A 25,791-nucleotide genomic window follows, 5' to 3' on the forward strand; every position below is an offset into this window, starting at 1 on the left:
GAATAGACAGGTATAACCTGCACAACTGAAGTAGAGGAGGGTGGAGAAGCATCTTTAAGCCTGGTTACTGGAGTCATGCAGTATAAATTGGAATAGCATCTCTGGCTGTTTTTCAGAGCCAGGAAAGGGACTGATGCAGAAGCTTCCTCAGATCACTGTGCCACTCAAGAGTTTACCCATGCGGGAGGATTTTGTCAGTGACTGACTAAAATAGATTCAGAGCTGCTTTATTCTGCTAGAGTGGTTCAAAGTAGTTGGAGCACAGGAAGAAACTTGGGTGCTCACCTGTTTAGCTTTCTTTCTCAGAAGTTTTCACTCCATACATATGCCAAAAAAAAAAAATAAAAAAAAAAATCAGTTACTGTTGCCTTCACTGAGCAACATCTTTACCTTTTGAGGGAATAGGTAGTGGGGATTTGAGTCCTAGTAATCTGTTAAAGGGAAGGCTGAAATGGTTCAGAGCTAGCCTAGGCAACAGCCAGCATTGCTAATTGCATTCCTGGATGGCAGGCCAACCGAGGGTTTCTCTACACAGCAAAAGAAAACTCTGTAGAAGTACTTCAGCTAGTTTAGATCATGGAATTCAATATGTGTTTTAGCTTACTTTTCAACAGCACATATGTGTTTCCAATGAACAGTATGTGAATTTGCATAGCTACTGCCACCTGGCATATTAGTTGTACCTGAGTTTTGCCCTGACACTACTTTTTGCCATAGATACACACTCTATTGCTTTCATCCCTTCCTCTCCCACCCAAGCGAGGGGGGTGGAAAAGCAGGGCCAGCTGAGGTTGCAAATACAGAAATAAATCTTGAAATGTTAGACCTCAAAGTCCTGCTTCCATTTATCAAGAAGATGCTGTCTTATTGTTATACCTTGCTACTTAATGTGCGATATTGCTATCATGAGTGTAACCCATGACAAAACAGTCAAAACTTGAACGTGCTAAATGCAGAATTAGGTGACTAGTTGAGTGATAATATATTGCCTAACCTAATGAAAAGACATTACTTTTAAATAATGGACCACATCATAGCTTTAATTATCCCAAGGCAAGGTAGTAGGTGCTTCATGCAGACAAGGTCAATTACCTTATCCAGAAGAGCCTGTTTGAAGTATATTATGAATAATTCACAGATACAGAATTAGCTTTGAAGAAGTGTCCCTGCTATAGTATGGTGAAAGCATTCAGTTTCTTTTTTGGTATCTTTAAGACAACACCCAAAGGACAATTATGGCTGCTTAACAGTAAGATTACTTAAATGACAAGAAATGACAATTGTGTGGTCAAATTCACATCAATGCTTTATGCAGAGGGAAGCATTGTCATTGTGGCATTAATGTATCAGGCCACAAGAAACTGATTTCAATCCTCATCTTGTGGTTTTCAATGCTGAGTGAAATTTAATCAAAGATTGATTCATTTATTAACCTTTCTCAATAGAGAAGACACGGTTGTTGCTCTACTAGCTTTGTTTCTTTTGTTTATTCAGGGCTTCTAGTTCTTTCACTTTCTGTCTTGAAAAGGAAGGTCCAGAGCAATTGACTAGCCTGTATGACTTTGGAGAGTCTGACAAACCCAAATATGGAACTAGAACATTTAATTTTCCATCTTTAATTAGGAGACCAATCTTCTGCTATAGGCACTAAATAGCACTGGTTCTAAGACTGAATTGTTCCAGTCTAGGACTGTTTAGCATTAGAGCTAAAATGATGACAGTAGCCATGATAGCACAATGCATACTCACTTGACATATGGTGACCTTAGGTGTGAATTAGAAATGCAATAAACCTGTAAGTCTGGGGAATAACTTGCTCTTTCAGCATATTTTTATTCCACAGGCAAAACAATAACCTTAGCTTTCTCGCTTTGACTTTGCAAGAAGTGGTAACAGCCAGGGGAAATCCCTTGGGGGCTGCAGTTTTCTTAGATGCCTGGCACGAAGAGGGCTAATTCATCAGATACCTCAGTTTAAGTGTCAAAATGTAATAGCGACATTTCATGGCCTTTGAGTTTACCTGCTTTATTTTCTTGAAAGGGAGAGTTCAGCAGAATTTCAGAGGGTGCTATACAATCGTGTATCTAATGAGACGTACAGCCAGCCTAATCCTGTTTCCATTCATGTCAATGTCAAGAATCCCATTTCGTTCAGCAGGAGCAGGCTTGGGATCCCTGGCACTTCTAAGAGATGGTTTGAATAAAGGGGCATAAAAATTTGACAGAACATCCATTCATATAACGAGCTGCTAAAATACGTGATGAGTTAGGAAACCACCACAAAGAGACAGGCAAGATAACTTCTGTTAAGCAAACATACTGAAAAACAGAAAGCACAGGAGTTTATTTCGTATTCTTCATCATCCATCTTTTCTCCAAGGATCAATTTTCCAAAAAAAGCTTAAGAATTCCCTTTCCCTTCCCATTTACACAGTTGTTGGCCTCCACCCCAGTGGTTTCTGGGAGGACTTGATAAAGACTAATCTGAGCCTAAGAGACTTGCTAGCTGATGTACTTATTTGCATGCATGAATGTGAACAGATGTTTACATAGTAGTGTTAAGTAGGCCAGCTGTTTAGGAGTAATTTATATATTTTATTTAAAACTAAAGCTGTACAGTTAAAATCTTTACTCACGATGTGAAGGAGAAAAAAGCCAAATTCAGGCAAATACATGTCTTCCTGTATCAGGGCGTGGCTTCTTTCTTGAGTTTTCTATATCTCTGAATTTACAGTCTGATAAGCCACATCTTACCTGATTCTCTGAGGAACACCACTCTATATCTTGACCAGTTGCATATGACTAGAAGAATATACTCAGCACAGTGTCAAAATTACTAAATGTCATTTGTCTGAGGGTGAGAGAAGAAAAAAACAGTAATACTGTGATGAGGGGAGGGGGAGAAAGTTGTCACTTTTCTTTACAAGAGGCTGCATATTGCTGATTATTTCTGCAGTCTGTTCTGTAATGAAGCATACATCAGAGTTATGTTTGCCTTTGCATTTGTTCTGCTCTTCAGATGAGAGGAGAAAGTATAATCCTTCTAAGTATAATACAGCCATAAATGTGTAACTTTTATTTATTAATTTTGTATTGTAAAGCTGAGTGGGAAAGCTCAGTTATGGAGCTGTATGTGTGCATGCAGGCATATGTATAGGCTAAGAGGCAGGAAGGAGGGGCACTTGGTTATTTTTAAAACAAGCTTGCCCCTCGGCCATTCCCATTTTGTCCAATCTGAGACTGGGCTCTAAAACACAAGTCTTGGGTCTGGTCTTGTCCAGACTTTGTTTCCTCTGAGCCCTGGCCTCCTGGGGCTCTGTGTCTTGAAAAGAAAGCAGGTGAATGATGTAGACAGTCAAATGGAAGTGACCAAGCCCCATTGCTTTTTCAGAGCTGTTGGAGAACTCTAAATGACAAATATTAATGTATAACTTGCCAAAATCCTATGTCAGTCTGAGAGAGACTTATCTGCCTCTGTTTTGTTGTTTCTGCCCAAACAACTCTACATGAGCAAGATACCTACATCTCTCCAAAACAGCAGCAGACAGGATTTGTAGTAGGTTATACTTGTGTTAAGGAAGGTACATACAATTAAGGAGCCTCCCTGTTGGAAGGAAAGATGGTGATGTATGTGATGATCTGGTGGGATTTTGATTCACAGCCTTGATGCAGCCCACAAGAAAGGTGTATCTTCCATTAGCTGTGATGATAGTCCTATGGTTAACAGCTGCATTGTGTTTAAAGGTCTTAAGTTCTATTTCATGAAGCTTGTAGGTTGACTGAATGGTTCCAATGGTGGTTCTTTCTTTCACCATTAAATACAAAAGGCACATAGGTGTAGTGATCTCACTTAAGTACTAAAAATTAGATGAAATGAACACAAGATGAATTACTCTGAAAATAAGGACTGCAATCTTGTTGACTGAATGTTCCGTGGGAGGAAAGAATGAGAAAAAGTATTTGATATGCTCATTGCAGACTGTATGATCCTCACAAGTGATTTGGCAGCTAGAGATATTACAAGAGTCAAGAGCTGTATTCCAGTACTTTCAAGAGATCAATGAACAAGGTCAGGACATCTTCTGTAGGATTGGGATAAGATGCCCTGATGTCACCCAGAATGTGGGGAGTGCTGCCTCTGAAAACAATTAAGCTTTGTGTCTGCCTCCTTGATAACCCCCTAGTGGCATTATGCTGATACATTTCCCAGAGCTGCAAAAATGCCCAGTCCTACTCTGTGGTGTGTGAACATGTGTGGCTGGGGAAAGAGTCTGTGTCTCCACATGGTTCTGCTCAGCATTTGGAAAAAGAAAGACTGGTGGCTTCTAGTGGTTTCATGGTCGTTGTTCTTCTGCAGCCCCTGCCCATTCCAGTATTCACTGCAGTGGGAAAGCTACAGCTGAGTTCTTCCTTCTGCTCCAGGAGCAAAAAACTGTCTCTTGAGCTGAATAATGATCTCTGTTAGTGACAGTAGAGCTACGGAGCATAGTTGAGCGGTTAATATTCTATCCAGTACAGTTTGTACATGAATGTATATACACAACCATACATATGTCCTTCTGTTTGCAACAGCTGTATAAAGAGCTACAGAGGAATCTGAGACCAATTAAATAGCAGAAAGTAAGCAGAAGATCTATTTGAAAGATGTGAACTCATTGCTAACAGGGTGAAGAAAAAAGAGCTACAAATTGATGAAGCTGTTCCACAAAGACAGATTGTTGTCATCCTGACCTTTGAAGATGGTCAGGGTGTATCAATAGGAGCATCTTCTGAGTCCAGTATTCTATGTTTTTTTTTCCATTTATATTCTTGTGTTTTTCTCCTTACATGCTGGCTTGGAGCCAGTTCATTTCATGGTCTTGCCTATACATATGTTCTGCTACAGCTGCATTTTTCCAAAGTGCCCAATTTCACAGCACTCCAGCCTTCCTTAAGATGACAAATGACACCTCTGCTGCTCTGACCAGCAGAACTGTAATTGCAGCCTGAGACAGGGACAGCTGAACCAATGCTATGCTGCAGTTTGGGTATATCCTTAAGTTGAAACTTGACTGCATTTGTTTATTGTAGTCAAGTTTCCAATTCCACCACTTAAGACATTAACTGCTGACATTAATTGTAACATTGAGGAAAGCAGAATTGCTCAGCAGTTGAAAACAGCATCAAATCAGCAGTTATTTATTTACCATTGCTCTGTAATGTGTTGTAACACATTGGACTATAAAGAAGTTTAATGAGTTGGAGTAATGCTTGCAGCCTCTCAGAGATACAGGGATGCAGTTTGATGTGTTTTTTTGGTAAAATGCTTAAAACTGGACTTTCTCCAGTGCTGTGGTGGACATCCAGATGGGTGCTTCTGTGATCTTTGTAAGTACAACTGAATTGCTGACTGATATGCTATGGGAGAAAAAAAAAAAAGAATCCAGTTTCACTGACCCTGTGAGATTTCGGTACAGTAGGAATGTGACAGCAGAGACCAGGAGGAAAGGCTAAGAGCATGGACTTTAAGGAAACTAAACATGATTTGTCCAAGCTACCTTGTTGGCTCATAATTAGAATAAGACTCAGACATTTGTCTGGATTATTCTCTAAACTCTTTTCTGGGTATTGGTTTCCTTTTTTGGTTGTTTACAATACTTGTCTTTTGAGTGCAGCAAATATATTGTGTACTCTGCACAGGGACATTTTCAGCTGTTTAGCAGAAGTTGACTGGTTTTTTCCTTTAAAAAAAAAACCCAAAAACAACAGTGAAAGAAAAAACAAAACCAAAAAGCAAACTAACAAACCCAAATATACCAAAAAATCAAACACAAACTCTGGCTTTTTATATAAAGCTGCATGGGGAATGATACTGGATTCCTCTTACGAAAGATGCTCATTTGCCCAATTAATTTTACATCTTATTTTTTGAAGGATTCTTGCCAAAACAGAAGCACCATCCCAACAATATCTGAGTGCTATCATCAGTCTGAAGAAAATCCCCTAATGTATTTAATTAGGGATTGCAGTGTCAAAATGATTAGTAATATATTATTACTTCTTTTAATTTATTTTGTATTAAAACTTTTTTGATTCCAGTTTAGAAATTCAGCATGTTTACTGATGATATTTTCTTATTTCTCTAAAATCAATTTAAGCCATGAAATTCAGTAGTTATTATCAGCTACTTCATAGAATGATAGAATCATAGAATGGTCAAGGTTGGAAGGGACCTTAAAGATCATCAGGTGCCAACCTCCCTGTTATGAGCAGGGACATCTCCCACTAGACCAGGTTGCACAAAGCCACATCCAACCTGACTTTAAACACCTCCAGGGAGGTTCATGGTGAATAATTTTATCCTGATGTCTAACCTGAATCTCCCCTTTTTCAGTTTAAAAAACTTTAACCCTTGTCCCATCACTACCCTCTCTGCTGAAAAGCCCCTCGCCAGCTTTCCTGTAGCCTCTTCAGGTACTGGAAGGCTGCTATAAGGTCTCCTTGTAGCCTTCTCTTCTCCAGGCTAACTTGCAGGAACAAATTAGTGGTTGCCCTTCAAAAAGGCACTCTGTGTAAATGACATTGTCCCAATGACTTTCTGATCAGGTTTACTCCATGTAAATAGATGTTATTCTGCAACTGTCAGCCATGCTGTATTAACCTGGGAGCTGAAAGTCAAGGTGTGTTCTCATTGCTTTGTGAATCAATATTGCTCATAAAGATTCTCTCTACCCATATCTAGTTTGTATTATTCCTTGAAGCTGTCATTGCAAATACAATGGGAAGAAAATTAATCTGTCTTTTGTGGTGAGCTGTGGAATCAGAAGACAGTCCATTTCAGTCACTAGTGACTATATTGGTGTAATGTGAACAGGAGGGGAAAAAAGTAATAATAAGGATACTTTTCTCATTATTAATGCTGGTAGTTAAAAATACATATACAGGAAAGAGTTTTGTTGAGTAAGATAATTCCATTTTTAGTTAGGCACTTTTCAAAATAAAAGGAGGGGGAGAAGAACTGTTATTAGTGTATGTAGTTTCTCCCAAGGGACCCAGCAAAGATTGCCTTCCACAGCATGTTCTTCTGTAACTTATCCAGTCTCCTATTAAATGTCTCAAATGTCCCCATTTCATCTATTTTTTTTTTCCTAGTCTACCAAATTGCATTTTGCTGTGGGCATGATCCAACAAACCTTCCACAAGTTCCTGCAAGAATTCTATTAAACCTTGCATTAATTCCACTCGATGTTACTCCGGTTGACCTGTGTCCATAAACTTGAGCAATCTGCTCTGAGTTGTGCCCTGGCCTCCAGACTTCCATTTGGCCAGGCTGTAGACCCAGGTTTTTGTGTCTTTTCTTGATGCAGGGCTCAGGCTGGTAGGAGTACCTGAGCCTGGGAGCTGTGCAGAGCTGGGGCTTTGCTGTACAGCTCCACCGTTGCACCACATTGAGTGCATGAGGTGCAAAGTGCTGCAGATAGGGGCTCTCTGTTCCTCATTACCCATGCCCTATCCCAAGAGCTTAATGGTTCTTGCAAGAGTAAATGGATCAAATATATAATTAATTTTCCTTTTTTATCCTATTTAAAAATAGATCCTTCACGCCTTTATTTCAGTCACTGCATACGTGCAGATGGTGCTGTTATGTATCAGTGACAGCCACTGAGTTTGTCTAAGGAATTCTTACAACCCTAATCTGTTTCAGAACAGCCTGAAGTTGGGGGCTGGACTAGACAGTCTCCTGAGCTCCCCTCCAGCCTCAACCATTCTGTCCTCCTGTGAAGAGCATAATACTCAGTGCCTGCAAATCAGCATGACCACCCTGATTTTGCTGGACACAAATGCATTTGTATGACTTGATGCATTAGTCCCTTTTTGATCCCTGGAAAATAATAGTGAATGAATGAGCAGTTAAGTGTTCCATCCTGGCAGTCCTTCCTGGGACAGTTGCTCATAATGTAGTTTTTACAGTTCTGTAAAAGCTCTTATCTCACTTCAACATTTTCATGAATATAGTTGAAAACTAATTTTTCATGTGGTGAAATGATCGGTTTAAGGTTTGATGCACCATTCATTGTCTTTGATGCTTCAAGGATTCCCCTCTGTCCACTCCAATTTTATTGCTAGGCTCTGAAATTGCTTTCCTCTATGAAAACATAAATAGCATTCAAGAACAAAAACTGCTGTGATAAACAACTACTCTCACCTTACAGTAGCTTACAAGGTGTATTAGTTCAGTAGTTTCTCCTTACCCTGTAGCCCTTTAACATCCATTGTCAACAAATTTAGAAATAAAGCTCTGAGGAAGAGAATATGATCTGTCTAAATGTACAAAATTGCTCATCTCTTCCATGGTGTCTTCCAGTCCATGTGGTATATGCTGATCTAAAACCAGGCCACCTCAACCAGTTAGCTTATAAGGTAAAGCAGGTGAGACTTTAGTAGGGCATGGAGTGAATACGCTGTGTTACTCACTGCATATTGGGTGGCTGTGAATGTCACTCCTGATGTCCTTGTCAGGCCCTACAGAGCCACTGAGGAGCACTGGTCTGCTGCAGATGCAGAGAACGTCAAGTCTTGATAACATATGGCACTTAAGTACCCCATGGCATTTTTAACAAGAACTGGAATTACATGATCTGGTTTATCGTGTTTATTAATCCCATTAATTCGGCACTTGCTACTATTTACTTTCACAAAATATTTTTATACTTTGGTAGAAGAACTGATTAAGAATAAAAGACCATTATCCTGGGCACTGTATTGAGCCACTACAGGAGATGTTCTTCCAGTGGAAATGGGTGAGATGGCACTGGTGAAAGAGGATGAGAATGAACACACAGGAGCTCTATAAGCAGTGTGAGGACAACATGTGATGGCATCATCTTATTGCTGCTATTCTTACTGGCTATACCTATGATATAGGAAAAATGTGCAGACATTTGCTGAGCAAGACCTGCTCCTCTGGCCCAGGCAGGATTATGCTGGAGGCCACTGTGGCTTATCCATGGTTATTGTTCATTTAAAACTGAATCCAGGCCACAGGTAGGTCTCTGGTCCCAGCACAGATTAAGAATGTGGCAGGACATGCATCAATGTCATAGGGCTATCTGTTAAGGTGATGCAGGACTTGCTATCTGAATTTACCTGGAGAAATTAGGCTAAAGAGAGAGAATGGGAAAGGAAAAGGGGAACAAGGAAGAAGAAAAGGAGTTGAAAGCAAGAGGGACAGCTTTGAAGTGAAGCTGAGCTGGAATGCAGGAGATAAAGGAAATAAGATAATTATTTTAGGATATCCAGTCCATCTTTGGCAAAACTCTAGAAGATTCAAAGCTGATATATTATCTGTTTTGTCATTTGTCTCTAAAAGCTGTAATCTTCTATGCATTTTTGGTATTTGCTGTTGTTGCTTTTTCTTCCTAACCTGCATGCCTTCAGCTGTTCCCATAGTTTCTGTTGCTGGCTGGAGTCCCATTTGCATCGTTCAGGAAACTTGTCACTTGGCCAGAAATTTATTGAGTAAACAACCCAGTCTGAGCTGGCAGAGAAGAATGCAAGTATTCTTAATATTTGTAGCCTTCTTTGGCCTTCAGCAGAAACATTGATGAGGCATAAAATTTTAGTTTGGCTATAAATTCAATCTTCCTCAGTGTGTAAAAGTGTTTGGGTTTGAAATCCTTATGCCCATCCTCAAATCTGTCTCTCAAAGGGTTGATGATGATTTTGCTTTTATGGAAGCACTGTAGGTGTGCCATGGCACAACTCTGTCATTGCAGCTCAGCAGCTCTGCTCATTAGCCTCCTGTTAAATCTAGAAAAAGCAAAGGTCCATGTTTATTTACCTTCTTCCTGCCCATGCTCATCTGTGAGAATATCTTAACAACTCCAGGAAGAACAGAGCACACTGCGGTAACAGCTGCTCCAGAGAGAGATGCAGTTTCTCTACAGTTTCTCTGCTTAAGAGGAAGAGATGCCGCCAAATGCTGCTGCATGTTGGTGGTTTGGGTTTTTTTCCCCCTTTTTTAGTAATTACTTCAACCATGTCCCCTGTATGAAAGCAGTACACCTTGGCAGCAAAGCTGAAGAACAAGAAATAAAATGTCAGTAAAGTATTACCTTTCTTTCCCCTTTTCCTAACCACACTTAACAAAATAAAATGAGGGACAGACTTTGTGGGTAAGTAACATTTGCCCAGGGAGTAGGTCCATTGGTATTAACAGGACTACTTCACTTTCAGATTGCTGCTCTGAATAAGGATTACAAGATCTGACCAGAAATTTAAATCAGAATCAGTATGAATCTTAGTAACACTGGCTGGCACCATTGCTGCTTAGCACAGAGTGGCATCTGTCTTGCTGCATCCATGATTTTCAGCACAGTCATGTTTGTCATCTCTGAAAATTAGGGCAGTAGGATGTGAGTTACAGTTTTGAGAAAGAGAAGCACAATAAAACTGAATTGCACAGGAGGTAAGGGTTAGATGGTCATTATGGCGTTACTGAAAAGAGAAGAACCAGGCATATAACAGGTGTGTGCCCACATGAGAGCAGAGTAGTATTGTAAAAGAAACAACTGGACAGCTTGGTGGCTCACTCGGTGAATAATGTCACCATGTCACTGGGCATTCTGATTTTTTTCCCTGTTTCATTCTACATATATTCATTTTTTCCGAGATAACCTGATCTTGAGAAGAAAACAATTTTATTTGTAAAGTGCAGAGGGCCTGCAACCCTGGTGAGGTGAGGAGGTGAGGTGGGTGTTGCTTCCTTCTGGCTGGGGCAGAGCCATGAGACCCTCACTGGGGGTATAGTGTGTTCTTCCAGAGGTGTGAGCTATCATTTAAACCAATACAGATTTTGAGTCATTAATGCCACAGGCCACTGAACAAACAGCTTCTAAGAATGTATTAATTTTGTTATCCACTAAATATGGAGTATTTCTACAATTTGTCCATAACTTTGTCCAGAATTATTATTAACACTTTTTTCTTCAATGTATCAAAAGTGTGGGGGTTTTTCCTGTTGAAAAGGCCGACGGAGAATAATTTTATTTTACTTCAAGTCAGTGTTTAGAATTCTGATGAGAAAGGCTAGATGAAACATTGTGAGGAAAAAAAATCAAGCACAGGAAAACAAGACCTTGGTAAACTCTTACAAAAATACCAAGTCACAGTTTTCCCTTGTTCTCACTGTCTTGCCCTTTTCTCAGTTTTTTCAAGAGCCTTTTAAAAATGCATTAGCTGATATCATAGTGTGTCCTCTGGAATGGCCTCTGGATTCAGTTATTCAGATTGAAATTGCCTCATATGCATTTGTGTGTGTATATATATACATATATACATATAAATATGCTAACTACTTGTTTCACACAATGTTCAATGTATTAGGTGAGCCATTTGCAGAATTTTATGTTGTTGAAGAGCTTAGCACAAACGGATATTTTAAGTTTTTGATTGCAGTAGTAAATAATTGGCCTTGATTGCTTTGTGCAATTCTACAATCAATATTTTCCCAGTTTTCACTATTTCTTGATATGTGAATCTTACCTTTTAAGAGAAAACAGCATAAATGTGTAATAATCTATGTTTCCATGAGTAAGCTGTACAGATACAAGATTTAACAAATTCAGTTCTGCTTAACTGAATTTGATTTTGGAGAAAAAACAATGTGGAGACAGAGAAGAGAATGTTTTTTTCAATGCAACATGGTTTCAGTGTTTCAACAGGCAGATATAAATAAATTGACTTGCTTTAGTGGTGGAAAGGAACTTTCACTGACCTGTTTCACTAATCTGGGCACTCCAAAAGCTTTGCCTGTGCTAGAGGTTTGTAACTACCGGGTCAGAATTTAGATTCATACAGTACAAGAGTTTAAGAAGGGATCTGGTTTATCTTCTTATATTTCGGTTTTGTTTGTTTGTTTGTTGCTGTGACAAGAGCCACCTGGTAAATGATGCATGCAAAGCTTGACAAGTATTTTAAATATAATACTGTTAAAAATATATGGCTTTTTTTAACCCATGCTGTATAAGCATAACAGCTAATGCTAAGAGTTTCTGCCTATCTAAGATAAACTGAGGCCACACAAGTTGCTTGGGATTTATATCCACACCAATTTAGTCCTAAATGCTGTTGGAATATGCTGTTTCTCCCCTCTCCTCCAGCTTCTGAGTGCCTGTACAAATAATTTTGGAAAAATTCTCTGCCATTTAGTAGATGAGCCAGCCTGAAACCTTTAAAAAGAGGTTGTATTGCTAGCACTGTCAGTGCCTTCTAATACAGAAAATGATAGAACTGTCAGTACAAGGAAGATTTAAGGGGACAGACATATTCTTGTAAGCTGGTAGAGGGACACTGAATACGTGATCAGCTATTCTTGTCATTAGAAGAGCCAGATACGCATTGCAGGTGAATTTGATCTCAATCTGCATCTCCTTCTAAGGATCATTGGAAACAACCTCCGTGTGTCTGCTATTCTCTTGATAGTCCTCAGCCTCTGTGCTTGTGAATGGTGCAGTCTGTGCCAGCCTTGCTTCTGCAGAAACAGATTTCCTACAGAGAACTAGCAATGAATAGTTTAGTTAAATGTGTTGATAGAGCAGGTGCTGGAATTCTGCCGAAGAACTGACATCTGAAAGGAGCTTGCTCTCTGTGCCTTGCTAGATGGAGAAAATCTGAGTTCTTGCCCACATATTTCAGCATTGTATATGCCAGGGTTTCTAAGGTCTTCCTTGGCTATTCAAATGCATACATGCAGTAGCTGTTGAATAGCCCAATAGACTACAGAGGACCAGCCTGTGGAGACAAGTCGAGGGAAACATCAAGATGATCAACTCAAGATGAGACCCCTTATTCTTCCCTTCAGAAGACCTGTGCCAACCTTGCTTTCTGCAGCCTGTGGTGGGCAGCGTGAAGGAGCAGCAGTACTTGGTTTGATGCAAAATGCTGTCTGCTCATTTCTTTTATTCAATAAATATTTTTCACTATTTTTACTGGTGAATTCAGACACTTGGGGCTTATTTGTTTTGCTTGCTTTGGGATTTTTTTCACACATTCTTCAGAACTGTATTATGTAGTTCAAAGACAATCTTATTAAATTTATTATAGTGGATTTTTTTTTCAGTTCTAAATAGACAAAAAATGCATGGACAATAATACTTTCATTAGGCCCTTGACTACCTTTTTAACAGAATAATGTGTTAATAGATACCATGTAAGCACAAAGGAAGAATAAATAGCACTTTTTATTAAATTGATTTTTAGCTTACAAATTTTAAAGTGAAATTCTACTCACCTATGTAACAATTAGCTTATTGGCCCATGTTAAATCCTTGATGAATGTCATTGATTTAGCTTGTGGCTTCACCACAGAAAAGAAATAAAAGAATGTTGTGGTGGTAGATAATAGATAATACATTGAAAAAAAATATAATACTAGGATTACAGAAATGAAGATGTAGCAACAAAGCTACAGGCTTAGAAGAGACAATCTTAAATACACCGGTTGGCCAAACTCAGTACAAGGTACCCTCCAGCTCTGCCAAGATATTGTGGTGTAAACTTTCTGTAAAGAACTCAGGGGTAGATTGATTGGCATTGCTAGTGAAATATTACACTAATTCAGCATTGCAGGTATAAGTCATAAAATATATGTTTCAGCAATTCCTAAACACTTTGGATGTTGCTTAAGTACCTTAGATTTAAGAGCTTTGCTGAATAGCTCTGTGATTTCTCATGTGTTAAAAATTAAGCAAGTGGAAAAAGAGTTTTGAAGAATCAGGATATAATTTTCCTTAATATTACAATTGATTTCTAAGGGACTAGTTAGGGAGAAAATTTTACTCATCTTGAGTAAAGGGAGGCAGTACTCTGCCTAATGAATAGAATTCTTGAAAAGACACTTTTTTAATAGTTTGTTCCCTGGGCAATCTAAGATTGTTCCTTATAATGTTGAATGCACTAATTTTTTTTGTACTGTATTTAATTTGGTTGTAAATGACTCAAACTGTCACTTTTACCACTTCCCCAGTCTATATCATAAATCTGAATGTGTATGTGTTTGCTTGGTATTGCTAGATAAAACAAATAACAACAGATGTAAAAAAGACATCAGAAAACTACTCATTCTTAATTCCTGTGAATTATGGCTTATTTCACTGTTATATGTAAGTAGATAATGATTCCTGCCAAGAGACTCTGATACAGGTTGAATTTGAATAATGAATACCATTATTTGCTGATGGTCTGAAGGATTTATCTTTATCTAAATATTTTTTCCAGAATGGGTACTTTTAAAATTAGATTAAGCATTTCTGTATAATATCTATTTCAACTCCTAGACAAATTACCCTTTTATTCAATTAACATTACTATTCCAAGCTTTGCCAAGTAATTTCCTAGTAATACCGTGTAGACCTGTTTCACTGGCTGCAGCAACCAACTTCAGCAAGGAAATCAGCTGAAAAGACAAAAAAAACCCCACATAAATGTGTCGACAGTAATATGAGACCTAAAATGAGTGTGCATATTTTTGTAAGATGAATCCTTAGATGTTCTTGAATTGTGTTTTTCTAATGAGTACCACTGGGTATTGGTCAAACTCGTCATGTCTTAATTGTTGGTATCATGAGAATGGAGTTACTCTTCCTATTTTTATTTTCCCTTTTTCATGAATTTACAGTTCAGCAGTCTAAGCATAGAAAGAAAACAAATATGAATTAATTTTGCCAAGTGATTCTAAAACTCGTTTTAATTAGTCCCTACACTCTACAGTTAACCTTGATTGCATTTCATATTTTAGCCTTTCTTGCTTTATATAATGAGGACTACTCCCTACTAATAATGTTAGTAAAGCAGAAGAATGAATTGATACATTTTTATACATTAGCAGTGCAGTTTACTTTTCCAGGCTCCTTTGATCAAAAAGTCTTGATATGTCAATTTTGCTAAATTTTGCCATCTACCTGTATGTGAAACTGATTATATTTCTTGATTTAAGGATTAAGAAGTCAATGAAAAAGTTCTCTGAGCTGGAAGACAAAGTCAGTCTTAGTAAAATGTTAATCCATGGATTTTATTACATCTGAATCTGCTTACTGTATCTGACTATTAATGTTTCATTCTTGATGAATAACGGATTATGAAATTTAAACAAAAAAATATCTTTGTTTATATAAATACATAGATCTTAAAGCTCCTGTAAATAGAAAATAACCGCACAGACAAATTAATTCCCGAGTAGGGAAATCTTTTTCTCCACTTATCTCCTACCTGAATCCTTAATCTAGGATGTTTTAATACTTTATTGAGCTTTGCATTTGCAAATTTCACCTTTGGCGAGCACAATAAAATCCTTTGTCCTGCTCCCTTAGAAACAAATACGAACTTTGGTCTTAGTTTTGGGAACTGTTTTAAGCCCATAGTAATAGCTCAATTTGTGTGTTATTTCTGAAGATCTTTGCTCTTTATATAGGAGTCTTAAGGTAAAAAATCCTGGTCTAATAGCTATAGTCTCCTTCATAATGGGCAGACTTCAAGAGGTCTTCGGCCAGCACTGGGTGGTTCAAGATATTGTTCACTGTGAGTCATGGCAGGATAATTGTTTTCTAACTCCTTCAGTGATCAGATCTCCCCTCTAGCATCACATAAAAACACTGGACACAGCTGGTGCAGACAGTGGTGTTGGGTTCACATGTCTGAAGTGTTCACAGCTGAGACATGCCAAGGTTCTTGCAGTTGAATGGCATGTGAACCCTATAGGGAAAACTTCTGATCCTCAAACCAAACTGGATTACCATAGAGCTGTTGCGTTCTCAACGTGCATTCCATAAAATGGAACTTGGGCAAAGTTTATGGTTTGCTGCTTTGTCTGTAGTTCACATCTTTTCCTTCAGTGTTATGTAACATGTCCACCTCCATTCTCTTTTTCATTCTCAAGAGAATCCAATTTGCTTATCAATTCTTTTTCTCTTTTCTCTTCCCCACCCCCCCCCTTTTCCCTTTCATCCAGATGAAATGCCATTTGTTTGGTGGCTTGGCCGTGCCAATGAAAAGCATCTTTACTGGGGAGGATCTCTTCCGGGCATTCAACAGTGTGCATGTGGACTTGAAGAAAGTTGTCTGGATATGAGATATTTTTGCAACTGTGACGCAGATAGAGAAGAATGGTAATAATTTTAACATGTATAGTAGTGTCTGTGTGAGACCTTGGGATAGGAAGTAGGGCAAGATGGCTTAAATCTTTTCCTGATTCACAGCTCAGGAAGCTTTGGAGGACTGAGTATGCTCAAATGAGAATGAAAGTCAAACTAGAATTTGGACTTCAGATTTTGCCTTAAATTTCTTACTTGAACCAAAGACAAAGTATCTGGCTAAAGCAGGTGGCTGGGATGGGTTGTCTTCAAAAAATCTTTGTTTTTGAAGGCCAAATCCAGTCATTTTATTTGTTTAAAAATTTCCATTGATTCGACTGGAGCATTGTATGAAGGTTTGTGTATGGGTATACAGAGCAAAAATTCAGGCATAGACAGCAAAATTCAAGTACAGCCAGCTAAAGAACAATAAATCTGTACTATCGAAATTATTTGTATTTTTCTTATGAATCATCATATTTGCATATTCCTTAACTTTCTTTCATATTGATTACTAAGCTTTTTAAAGTCAAAGGAAAGACTTCCTTTGGCTTCTGTAGGTTTGGGTTCGTTCCCCATAGGAAGTTTGAGATTTGCAGCATAAAAAATTGAAAGCCTTGCTTGAGTTTGGACCTTTGTTGTGACCTAGTGCCGCATGAATTTGTGAAGATCACCTCACAACATTCTCCCATTGTCTGCACCTTCAGAAACTCGGCAGCAGCTGAGAAGTAGTTGGTGAACTTTCCAGTTAATTCCATACTTGTGTTGGAGGAGACAGAAATGCTAGCTTAGTGTTGCTGAAAGTAGAATTTGAAATACTGTGAAAATACATGTGAAAGTTCTTCTTCACCCTCTCTGCCTTCTGGACCACTCAGTCAAAGGAGCTGCTTCCCTTTCTCAAATAAAAAGGTATTTTAAGCTTGAGAAGGTCAGAAATTACGAGTAGTGAAAGCAGACAAGAAATGTCCTGCTGTAATCAGCTACTGTGTTTGAAATGGTGTCCGAATCATCCCAGCGAAACCTTCACTTAGAAGAGAATGAGTAGACAAGAATTGTAAGGGGTCTTGAGACAAAAAAAAAAATAATTAAGAAATAACTTGTCACTGTACTTGAGCTTTTTTGGTTGCTTGATTTTCAGACAGTGTGATTATTGGCTTGGACCTTTTATATCCCTGGAGTCACTATTCACTTGCAGAAATCATAGCTGTAAGGGGATTTCTTCAGGAAGATCTTTATTTAAATGTTGGTTTATGAATGTGATTTGTATTGATTTGTATAGGAAGGCCTGGCTGTGCATGTTAATCTGTCTTTTCTCTAATGTTTAGTTCTCAGAAGCACTTTGGTGAGGTTTGCACATGGGTATCAAAAGCGTCTGTTTTTACTGGTGCTTGGCTGTGTTCATAATCCACATTTCACTTTTCAGTGAGCTGCTGCTTGAGCAGAGCAGGGCATTACGCTGGCAGACCATGGGGCTTGTACTCTGAGATTGCAGGACAGTGCATCAGTAGATTGTAGAAACCAATGCAAGGTGAAAGCTAAATGCAGTTTTATGTTTCAGCTGGGTCTCCTAAGGAAATAACTGAGTTATACTGTAGGTGTTTATCTCCATTTCAACCCCCACACACCCAGTGATTTTGAAGAAGCAGATACATTTCAGGCAGCAGAGAAGGAGAAATCTCAAAAGTATTAGAAATTACACATTCTATGAAAATTTATGCCAGGCTGAGGGGGAAAAGCCAATTAAAGTCACAAGAAGGAAGTTGAGAAAGCTTACACTTTTATTAGATTTTGGAAAACCCTCATGGGAGACACATGTTGGAAACCATGCTTCATTACCTTGGCAGCTCACAGAGCTACTTGCTTCTCCTATTTCATTATAACAACAGGATATGCATACAGGTTTCCTCAGCTAAACTGCCTACTGTTTGTTGGTTTGGTTGTTCAAGTGTTCTATTTTTAATCCGTTTGAAATTTGCACTTTGGTGGTATTCTAAATTGCAAGTTGCCTTTTTAAAAGGTAAAAAAAAAACCATGACCTTTTCAAAGAGTTTCTAAACACAAGAAATTTCATGCCTCTTGAAGATTACTTTTGTGTTTCTCTGCTAGAACACTGACCTCCTGATATATAATGAGCATTTGAATCTGAAGCCTGCTGAGATCTGAACTGCGACTTTAACCTGCTATACATTATACTGGAAGGAGCAAGACAGCAGTAGATGCATTTATTTTCCTTAGCATGAAATAAAATGGGTGCTGCAGAGTGGAAAACCAGAAAATCATTTTCCCTCCTTTTAGATAAATCAGGCTGCTCACTGCAGCTCCAAGGAAGAAACTCAGCAGAATAGCTGGAGCATCATTCCAAAGAGGAGACAGACTTAGGATTTTGCTTTGATCTGGTTTCCCTAGAATGAGTCTTGGGGTGCAGAAAAAGCTACTACTTAATTAGAGCAGGGAGGGGGAAGGAAAACAAGAAAAAATTACCCTGAAAATGTCCTGAGCCAGGTGTTTGGCACAATACAAGATGCACTTGATGCACTTGTAGGCATGCTGACTTTTAAATTATATGTAAGCAGACCCCTTTAGCCAGCTGCTGTCTCTGATCTCTTACTTGACTTGACACCAAGTTAGTCCTCCTGGAGTTAGTGAAGCATCTTCTTGATGTTTGTTGGAGAATGGAGCACTTACTTTCAAAGCAATTATATTTCAAATGATGTGCCTTATTTCAAACAGAAGGTGTGTTCTTGATGCAGGTATTATTGGGAAAAGTGTTAAACTGATCTAAAGAATAAAGCATTTCCAAAATGCAGACAGGGTTATATGATCTTCAGCCCATTCCAGAGATCCTTTGGATCCTTAAATTCCTCTACCGGATTGTCTTTCATCTCAAGGAAAGTTGTCTTGCCTTGGCAATGAAAGTCTTCCAGAACAGGCTTCTTCACTGTGGAGTTAAGCCTTTGAGTTTTCCCATTTCCAAAGTAATATGCATTCACCTTTTTACCATGTCTTTGGAGTACTGCAAGCAACAAGGAAACCACAGGACATGGAAAGGAGGGAAAAAAAGGAGGGGGGGATATTAATATTTCAGACCCACTTTGGCTCATGGAGATATACTGAGTGTATCCAGCCTTGTTTGAGAAGGAGCAAAGCCTCATGACAGCAAAGGAAGCTATATTTGCACAAAGCTGTGCCAGAGCCAGGATGCTAAAACTGGAAGGGCTGAGGAGCGCAGAGAAACCCAGCCGCTGACGAGCCCAGATTTGACAGGTTTTGTCTGCTCAGCCATTATCCCACACTGAATCCATTCTCCCAGAAGCAGTGCAGGCAACTCTGCAGAGCCTGTGAGCTCATACTCAAACTCTGCCAGCAGTGACCTGGCCTGTACAGAGCTGTCTTGGATATCTGCCTTCATGGCTGCATTTGTCAACAACCTGGAAAAGCTGCCTGCAGAGACCTGACTCTAGCAGGCCCTTGATGTCTAAGCAATCAGTTCATTACTATCATTATCAAACTCTTTCTCTGTACCTCTTCTCTAATTCAGGAAAACATATCCACTACATCTTGCCTTCATCTATGATGTTTGTCCCCTTCTGCTGTTATTATTTTCTTTAGCAGGACTCTACATTATTTTACCCAGTAAAGCATTTTTGGATGCAGCTGGTAGTAAGATAGCAATCACAATGTATTCCTTTAGATTTTTAATGTTATGTCCCACACAGGGCTCAAAGCTTTTTCTGACAGAATCCTATTTCACTGGCCCGTTCCTCAAGCAGTTCATTGACATCTGATGGTGATAGTATTATTTTCCCCAAATGGATTGTATTAATGAAAATCTGTACTGAATATCTGAGCTACTAAGGCTCAGATCCCACCAGAGTTTTCATTAATGTCTAAGAAGAAAACATACCAAGAGGGGATCAAATGAGAAGAAATTATATTTAACGGCACCACCGCTCTACCATCTGTTAGCAAAAGATATGGAAACAGCTACCTAGGGATTACCAATTTATGATGGCTCATACTATTAGGATACCATAGAGTGAGATTTTTATTAAGCATGCTTTTATTAGGAGTCAGAAAAAAGAAAAATACTCTCCTAGACTCTCCTAGTGTTACCATCAAGATAGTTTTTTTTATCATTAGCAGGTGAGACTAGCTGTGCTGCTTCTTAAAGTACCCTGTTGCTGCACTAACACCTTTAACATTGCTGAAAATTTTTTTTCTTCATTTTTTCCTTCACCCTTCTCCCCGCAAACATAGAGCATTTGTTTGATGTGTAATGTGCCTCAGCTTACTCAGGAAGCCCTTTGAGTAGATACAGACATTAATCTTCAGACATGAATAAATACTTGACATTCAACTATCTTTGATACTCATAACTAAAAATATTTCAGTGATTTTATTTAAAGGGTGTTATTGGGTGTTCTGTCCAAACTCTGGAATATTTGTGTTTCTAGTGCCACAGCAGTGCCTCCAGGAAATTTTTTATGGGTACACAAAGCTCTCTTGCTCCTCTCTGAGCCACAGTGCACTATATTTGAGAGGCTGTCACAGTTCACCATGTAAAGAGGAATCATGGTGCTTTGTAAGAGACTGAAATATATTCAACTTAAAGAATACCAGGAATTTAAGATGCTCAAACTTTAGCTCCCATGAGGGCCTCTGTAGTGTCTTCAGATCTCTTCTCTGCTTGTCTTAGCTAAAATATCTTTGGTGTTGACTTTTTTGTGAAAAGTTGATTTCCCACCGTAAAATAATCATAATCATAAACTGTAACAATAGCTATGTTGTTCCTGTCATTAACACTTTATCTGAAAGGCAGAATGTTTTTCTGATAGGTTTTATTTCAGTGTCTGCTTGTATGAGAATATGTACTCTTAGAGAAGTCTTTCTTCCCATGTGTGAGAGAAAAATCAATAAAATGTGCTGCTTGAGTTTCAAGAGAAACTTGATTGAGTTTTTAAGGCATTAATGTAGAAGTGAAGATTTTTATTAGATCTAGAATATTTTTCTTTCTCATAGTTGAGCTATGCTACTAAAATTCTCTGTCACTTTGGCATATAACTAGTAAGAACTTGGAGTCATAAAATTTGATATAAAAGAACATCATGCAATATAACAGAATATGTAATAAGCAATGCAGTTTTTGGAGATGTGGAACAGGTATCTTTAAAATGTCACCATTTCATTTTTTTTTTAGATATCTTCAGTGGTAGCTGTAGGAAGATACTGATTTTTATTTTAATGCTGATCATAGCTAATCAAAAGACTGCACTATTTTTTGAATGAAAATAATTTTGCAGGAAACCTTCCTAAATATTTCTTATTTTTTAAAAATTATTTAAAAAACATATGTTCCAACTTAGTTATTCATGTGTACATTGCATATTTTATGTCCTCTTTCTGTGCATCTTTCTGCCTTTCATTCATTCTGCCTACTTCTTTTTCTCTCACCCACTGAAATGTCTGATCAAATAGTTCAACTTTTGTGACAATTGTTTCATCATCTATTAAGAGCATTTACACTAAATTTCAACGACTGGTACAAAGAGCTATATGAGTATGCTGCTGAGATACCTTTGTGAAGAGATTTGGAGACCATATACATTTGATTCATACATTACATTTTTCCTTCTAAGTCTGTATTGAAGGCATAAATCTGTCTTGTGCTTTGGAATTTCATCTTGTTGTACTTTGTCTGTAATTATCAGCATGTCAGGCACCCACTGAAGCAAGGAAAAATGTTAGGGTTGTAAAGGGTACCTCTTCTTTTCCCCTTGGAGGTATAAGACAATTAACTGTGTTGCATCCAATTAGAAACAATGAAAAATAAATTAAATGTATGCAGCCTTTATAGAAGAAGATCAACATGCACCCTCTATTTTTTTTAACATTAATCAGAGTAGAGCACTTAGCCAAACAAACATCTGAGGTTGTGTGTCAGAGCACACCTAGTGTGTTCACCTTGATTATTATTTGTTTGCTGAAGTCCCGTGTCCCTTCCCACAGCTGGAACTATAATGAGAGGTACTTCTGTGGAAGGTGGTGTTAAAAGCAGCATATAGGTAGTCTGGGATCCTGCCTGGGATGTGAGGCTCTCAGTGGTATTGATCAAAATGTGATACCTGTTTCCTGAGACTTCGTGTCATACCCGCCTGAAAGAGCAGTGAGTGTAAATTTGGGATTACTGGCATTTTGGATCTGGTCATTGTTGCCATCCCTGTGTGCAGCATGTAGCTTTTCACCTCTGACCAGACGGGTGAGTCGAGTTCAGACTCTGCACACAGGTTGCTGGGCCATGCAGAGGTTGAGATCCATTTCTCCAAAACTATTGAGATTTGGCTCCATGAAGGAAACTCTGCCCAGCTTGTGTGCCTACATGCACAGTAGACCTCAACCCTAAGAAAAAGAGCTAGGAGAAGATTAGACTCATCACTGTAGACATAAGAGACAGTAGCATTTCCCTCTTCTTCAATCAAGCGATAGGAAAAATACCTTGAGAGGGCAGTTTGGCTCTGGGCAGGTTAGGGTTGGATGCCTGAGGGACTCTGTTCAGTTCCTGAAGTACGGTGGGATGAATGCACATCTGTATAACCTGTCAAAGTCAAAGCCACTGAATCCACTTAGTGCCCAGAAGGCTGTCAAGTAAAGCCATGCTGCATTTTGGTGACAATAATTTGCCTAGCACACTCACAGATGAAACAAAGAAATATTGCTTTAGGAATCTTTCTTTCTCTTCTCTTCCTTTCTAGCAGCCCTATGTATGTTGGCTGCAGTTGAATAAGCCCAGCTGGTACAAGCAGGAGACTGCCTTGGACAGTGCAGTAAATCAGCCTTCAGCATGTCAGCTGCTGAACCCAAATTTCCACAGGCACATAATGCACAGGGCTGATTCTCTGCAAACTCACTCTGCCAATGCAACCATCTTTGCAGTGTGCTGAGTCAGTTGTGTATCAGCCATCTTGCAGCTGGATCAGGTAGTGTCTGGCTGCCCCCTGCTAACACTGTGCTGCGTCAGGTATCACGTCTCCTATTCCTGCTGGGATAAAGCCTCAAGCCAGCAAAATGCCTTATCTGTCTCAGCTAACTTAACAGAAATGCAAACTTGGACGTATAGCTGATCCACATCAAAGTCATCCTGCTGAGGAAACTTAGTAGAGCCCAGCTTAATGTTAATGCTCAGGAGGCAGAATGGCAGCACTCTGACATGGCTTCACATTCACAGCTGAAGCACAGTTAAAGTGCATACTAGACAACATCATGTATCCAAATACAACGTCTTCAGGAGTCTGTGAGCATAGAGTACATATGTGCACATATGTATCTTAAGCACCGTGTACCAGTCACACGTCTTCTAGGTAATTCTGGAACAGACCTTTCATCTATAAGGAAGCACTTTCAAATATTGCCTTGCATAAGAAAGACTGGGGATTTTGTCTGTGGTTAATCTGTCTCTTTCTGTTTGTTTATTATAATCCAGGACAAATGATACTGGCCTCCTTGCTTTCAAAGACCATTTGCCTGTTACTCAGATAGTGATCACTGACACAAACAGATCAAATTCTGAGGCTGCTTGGAAAATCGGCCCTTTGCGTTGCTATGGAGACAGTGAGTACTAGCTCTTCTCAATTTCATAGGCACAGAATGTTCCTTTTTTCTTTTTGGTTTGGTTGGTAGTTTCTTTTTTTAAAAAAAAAAAGACAACAAAACCCAAAAAAGCCCCCACCCCAACTAAACACCACCAAAAATGTATTTATCTGATGATATGTGGCTTTCCACGTGCAGCTTGCAGCTGCTGCCCTGTGCCAATTAACTATAGAGAAGGGGGCTGTGTTTGCAGGGCAGTTCTGGAACGCCGCTTCCTTCAACACGGAGGTCTCCTATCTGCACTTCCCCACCTTCCACGCCGAAGTCAGCGCAGACATCTCCTTCTTCTTCAAAACTACTGCCATCTCTGGCGTGTTCTTGGAAAATCTTGGGATGAAAGACTTCATACGAGTTGAAATAAGCTGTAAGTTTCACTGTGGAGAAATCTTGGTATATTTGCCCAATTTGACAGGTGCGGGGGAGTGGGAAGGTCATATTTTCTTCTTGAGATGGTTGGAGGTGCCTGAAGAGAAGACGAAGACATGATGACTCATTAATCTAGACTTATCTACTGCTCCTGTCAGAATTTCCCTGCATAAGTCATTACAATTAATTTTGTTATGCCTGGGTTTATCTTTCTCAAACAGGTGACTGAATTTATGTGTTTCGACACTGATACTAATTTTCTCTTTTAGATAAAAAGATATTGGTTAAATGTACCTGTCGACTAATTTTAGTTGAAAGACTAAAAATGTAATACAACCACTCCAATGATTGCTTTCATTTCTGTATTGGCAACACTGAAGACAGTTTGACTAGGTGACTTTTAAAAGTCCCTCCCAGGCCAGACCATTCTATGACTGTAACATACCCAGTCTGATGCAGCCCTAGTGTTTCAGAGGAACAGCTACAAGGTGAGAGTCTATAAAGGACAGGAGCTAATGCAAGATAAATCGGTCACAGTTGTAATGGCCTTGAATACATCAAAATCTAGTAAGTGACAGCAATATAAGTGCTACTCAGTATATAAAGGAGAGTAGTGAGGAACTTAATTAGTGAGTTTTTACCTCACTCCTTTGCTGATGACTTCAAATATTTATTAGTGACTGGAAGTTACCATGGCTTTCACATGAAATATGACTTCTGTATTACAAATTCTGTCAAGCTTAGGAAAAACAAACAGAGTGCTATGAATTTCATAATATGCTTATAATAACCCCAACATCAAAATTAATAAAACAGGGCCCCAGGGCCTTCGATTCATTAAACCAATAGTAAATGGCATGGTCTGTTATCACAAGGTAATGAGGTATGATTTACTGTTAATTGCACATCAAAGTCCAATTTGGTTGTACTTCAGTGTACATAATTTCCTCCTCAGGGATATAAAAGTAGAAATATAATTTTGATATAAAATATAACAAATACTGCAAACAACTAAGAGGATTGTTTAGTGAAAGCTTTTGTAGGTGTGTTAAATCTGTACTCGCAGACAAAAGAGTTATATAAAAGTTTGAGGAGAGTCTTGTCTTTCAAACTTAAGTTTCTCATTAGTAGTTTAGTGTTGTGTTTCTTGCTTCCAGATGGAATTTGCAGCCTAAAGGCCTTGTATCAAGGAAGCTCCACAAACCAGCTGCTTCGAAGGGAAACAGCCTTTTAGCAGATGCAGGGGCTCAGAACAGATCTTTGTCTATCCCTGTGGAGTGTTTCCTATCTTAACTATCTAAGAAGCAGCTTGCAAAACCAGAACTATCCGATTTGTTGGGCTTGAAATAACAGATTTTTATGAATTTTCAATCCACAACCTTCTGGTTGTGCAGTTTGTGGACCTTGGTCTTTCTGGTGCATTTAGTATTTTAAGAAGAGGAAAAATAACCAGTAAAAAAAAGTGTTAAAAAGTTCTGGCCTATTTCATGCCAGTTGTTTTTCAATTTTTGTCTTGTTTCTACAAGCCCATCTCTGAACATGTGTTACATCTGCCCCTTTAATTTAGGATCACAAATTAACTAGTTTTGCTCATCTGTTTTTCCTTGTTTCCTGGGTCAGGCTTATTCAGACAAATGAATGTCGGATTCTCTCCCGCCATTTGCAGCCAAGTTCTA

The 25,791-nt window shown here is 38.8% G+C and overlaps 1 protein-coding gene across 1 annotated transcript in view; it reads left to right on the top strand.

Moving 5' to 3' along the window:
• The window catches only part of CNTNAP5 (contactin associated protein family member 5), a 265,506-nt gene that overhangs the window by 197,087 nt on the left and 42,628 nt on the right, over nt 1-25,791 (top strand). Inside the window, exons 14-16 of the mRNA XM_051623680.1 lie at nt 15,985-16,141; nt 23,583-23,710; nt 23,943-24,113. Of these exons, the coding sequence (XP_051479640.1) occupies nt 15,985-16,141; nt 23,583-23,710; nt 23,943-24,113 (456 nt within the window). The remainder of the gene's footprint in view (nt 1-15,984; nt 16,142-23,582; nt 23,711-23,942; nt 24,114-25,791) is intronic.

Source organism: Apus apus, chromosome 6 (assembly GCF_020740795.1).
Source record: "Apus apus isolate bApuApu2 chromosome 6, bApuApu2.pri.cur, whole genome shotgun sequence".
Taxonomy (NCBI): Eukaryota; Metazoa; Chordata; class Aves; order Apodiformes; family Apodidae; genus Apus; species Apus apus.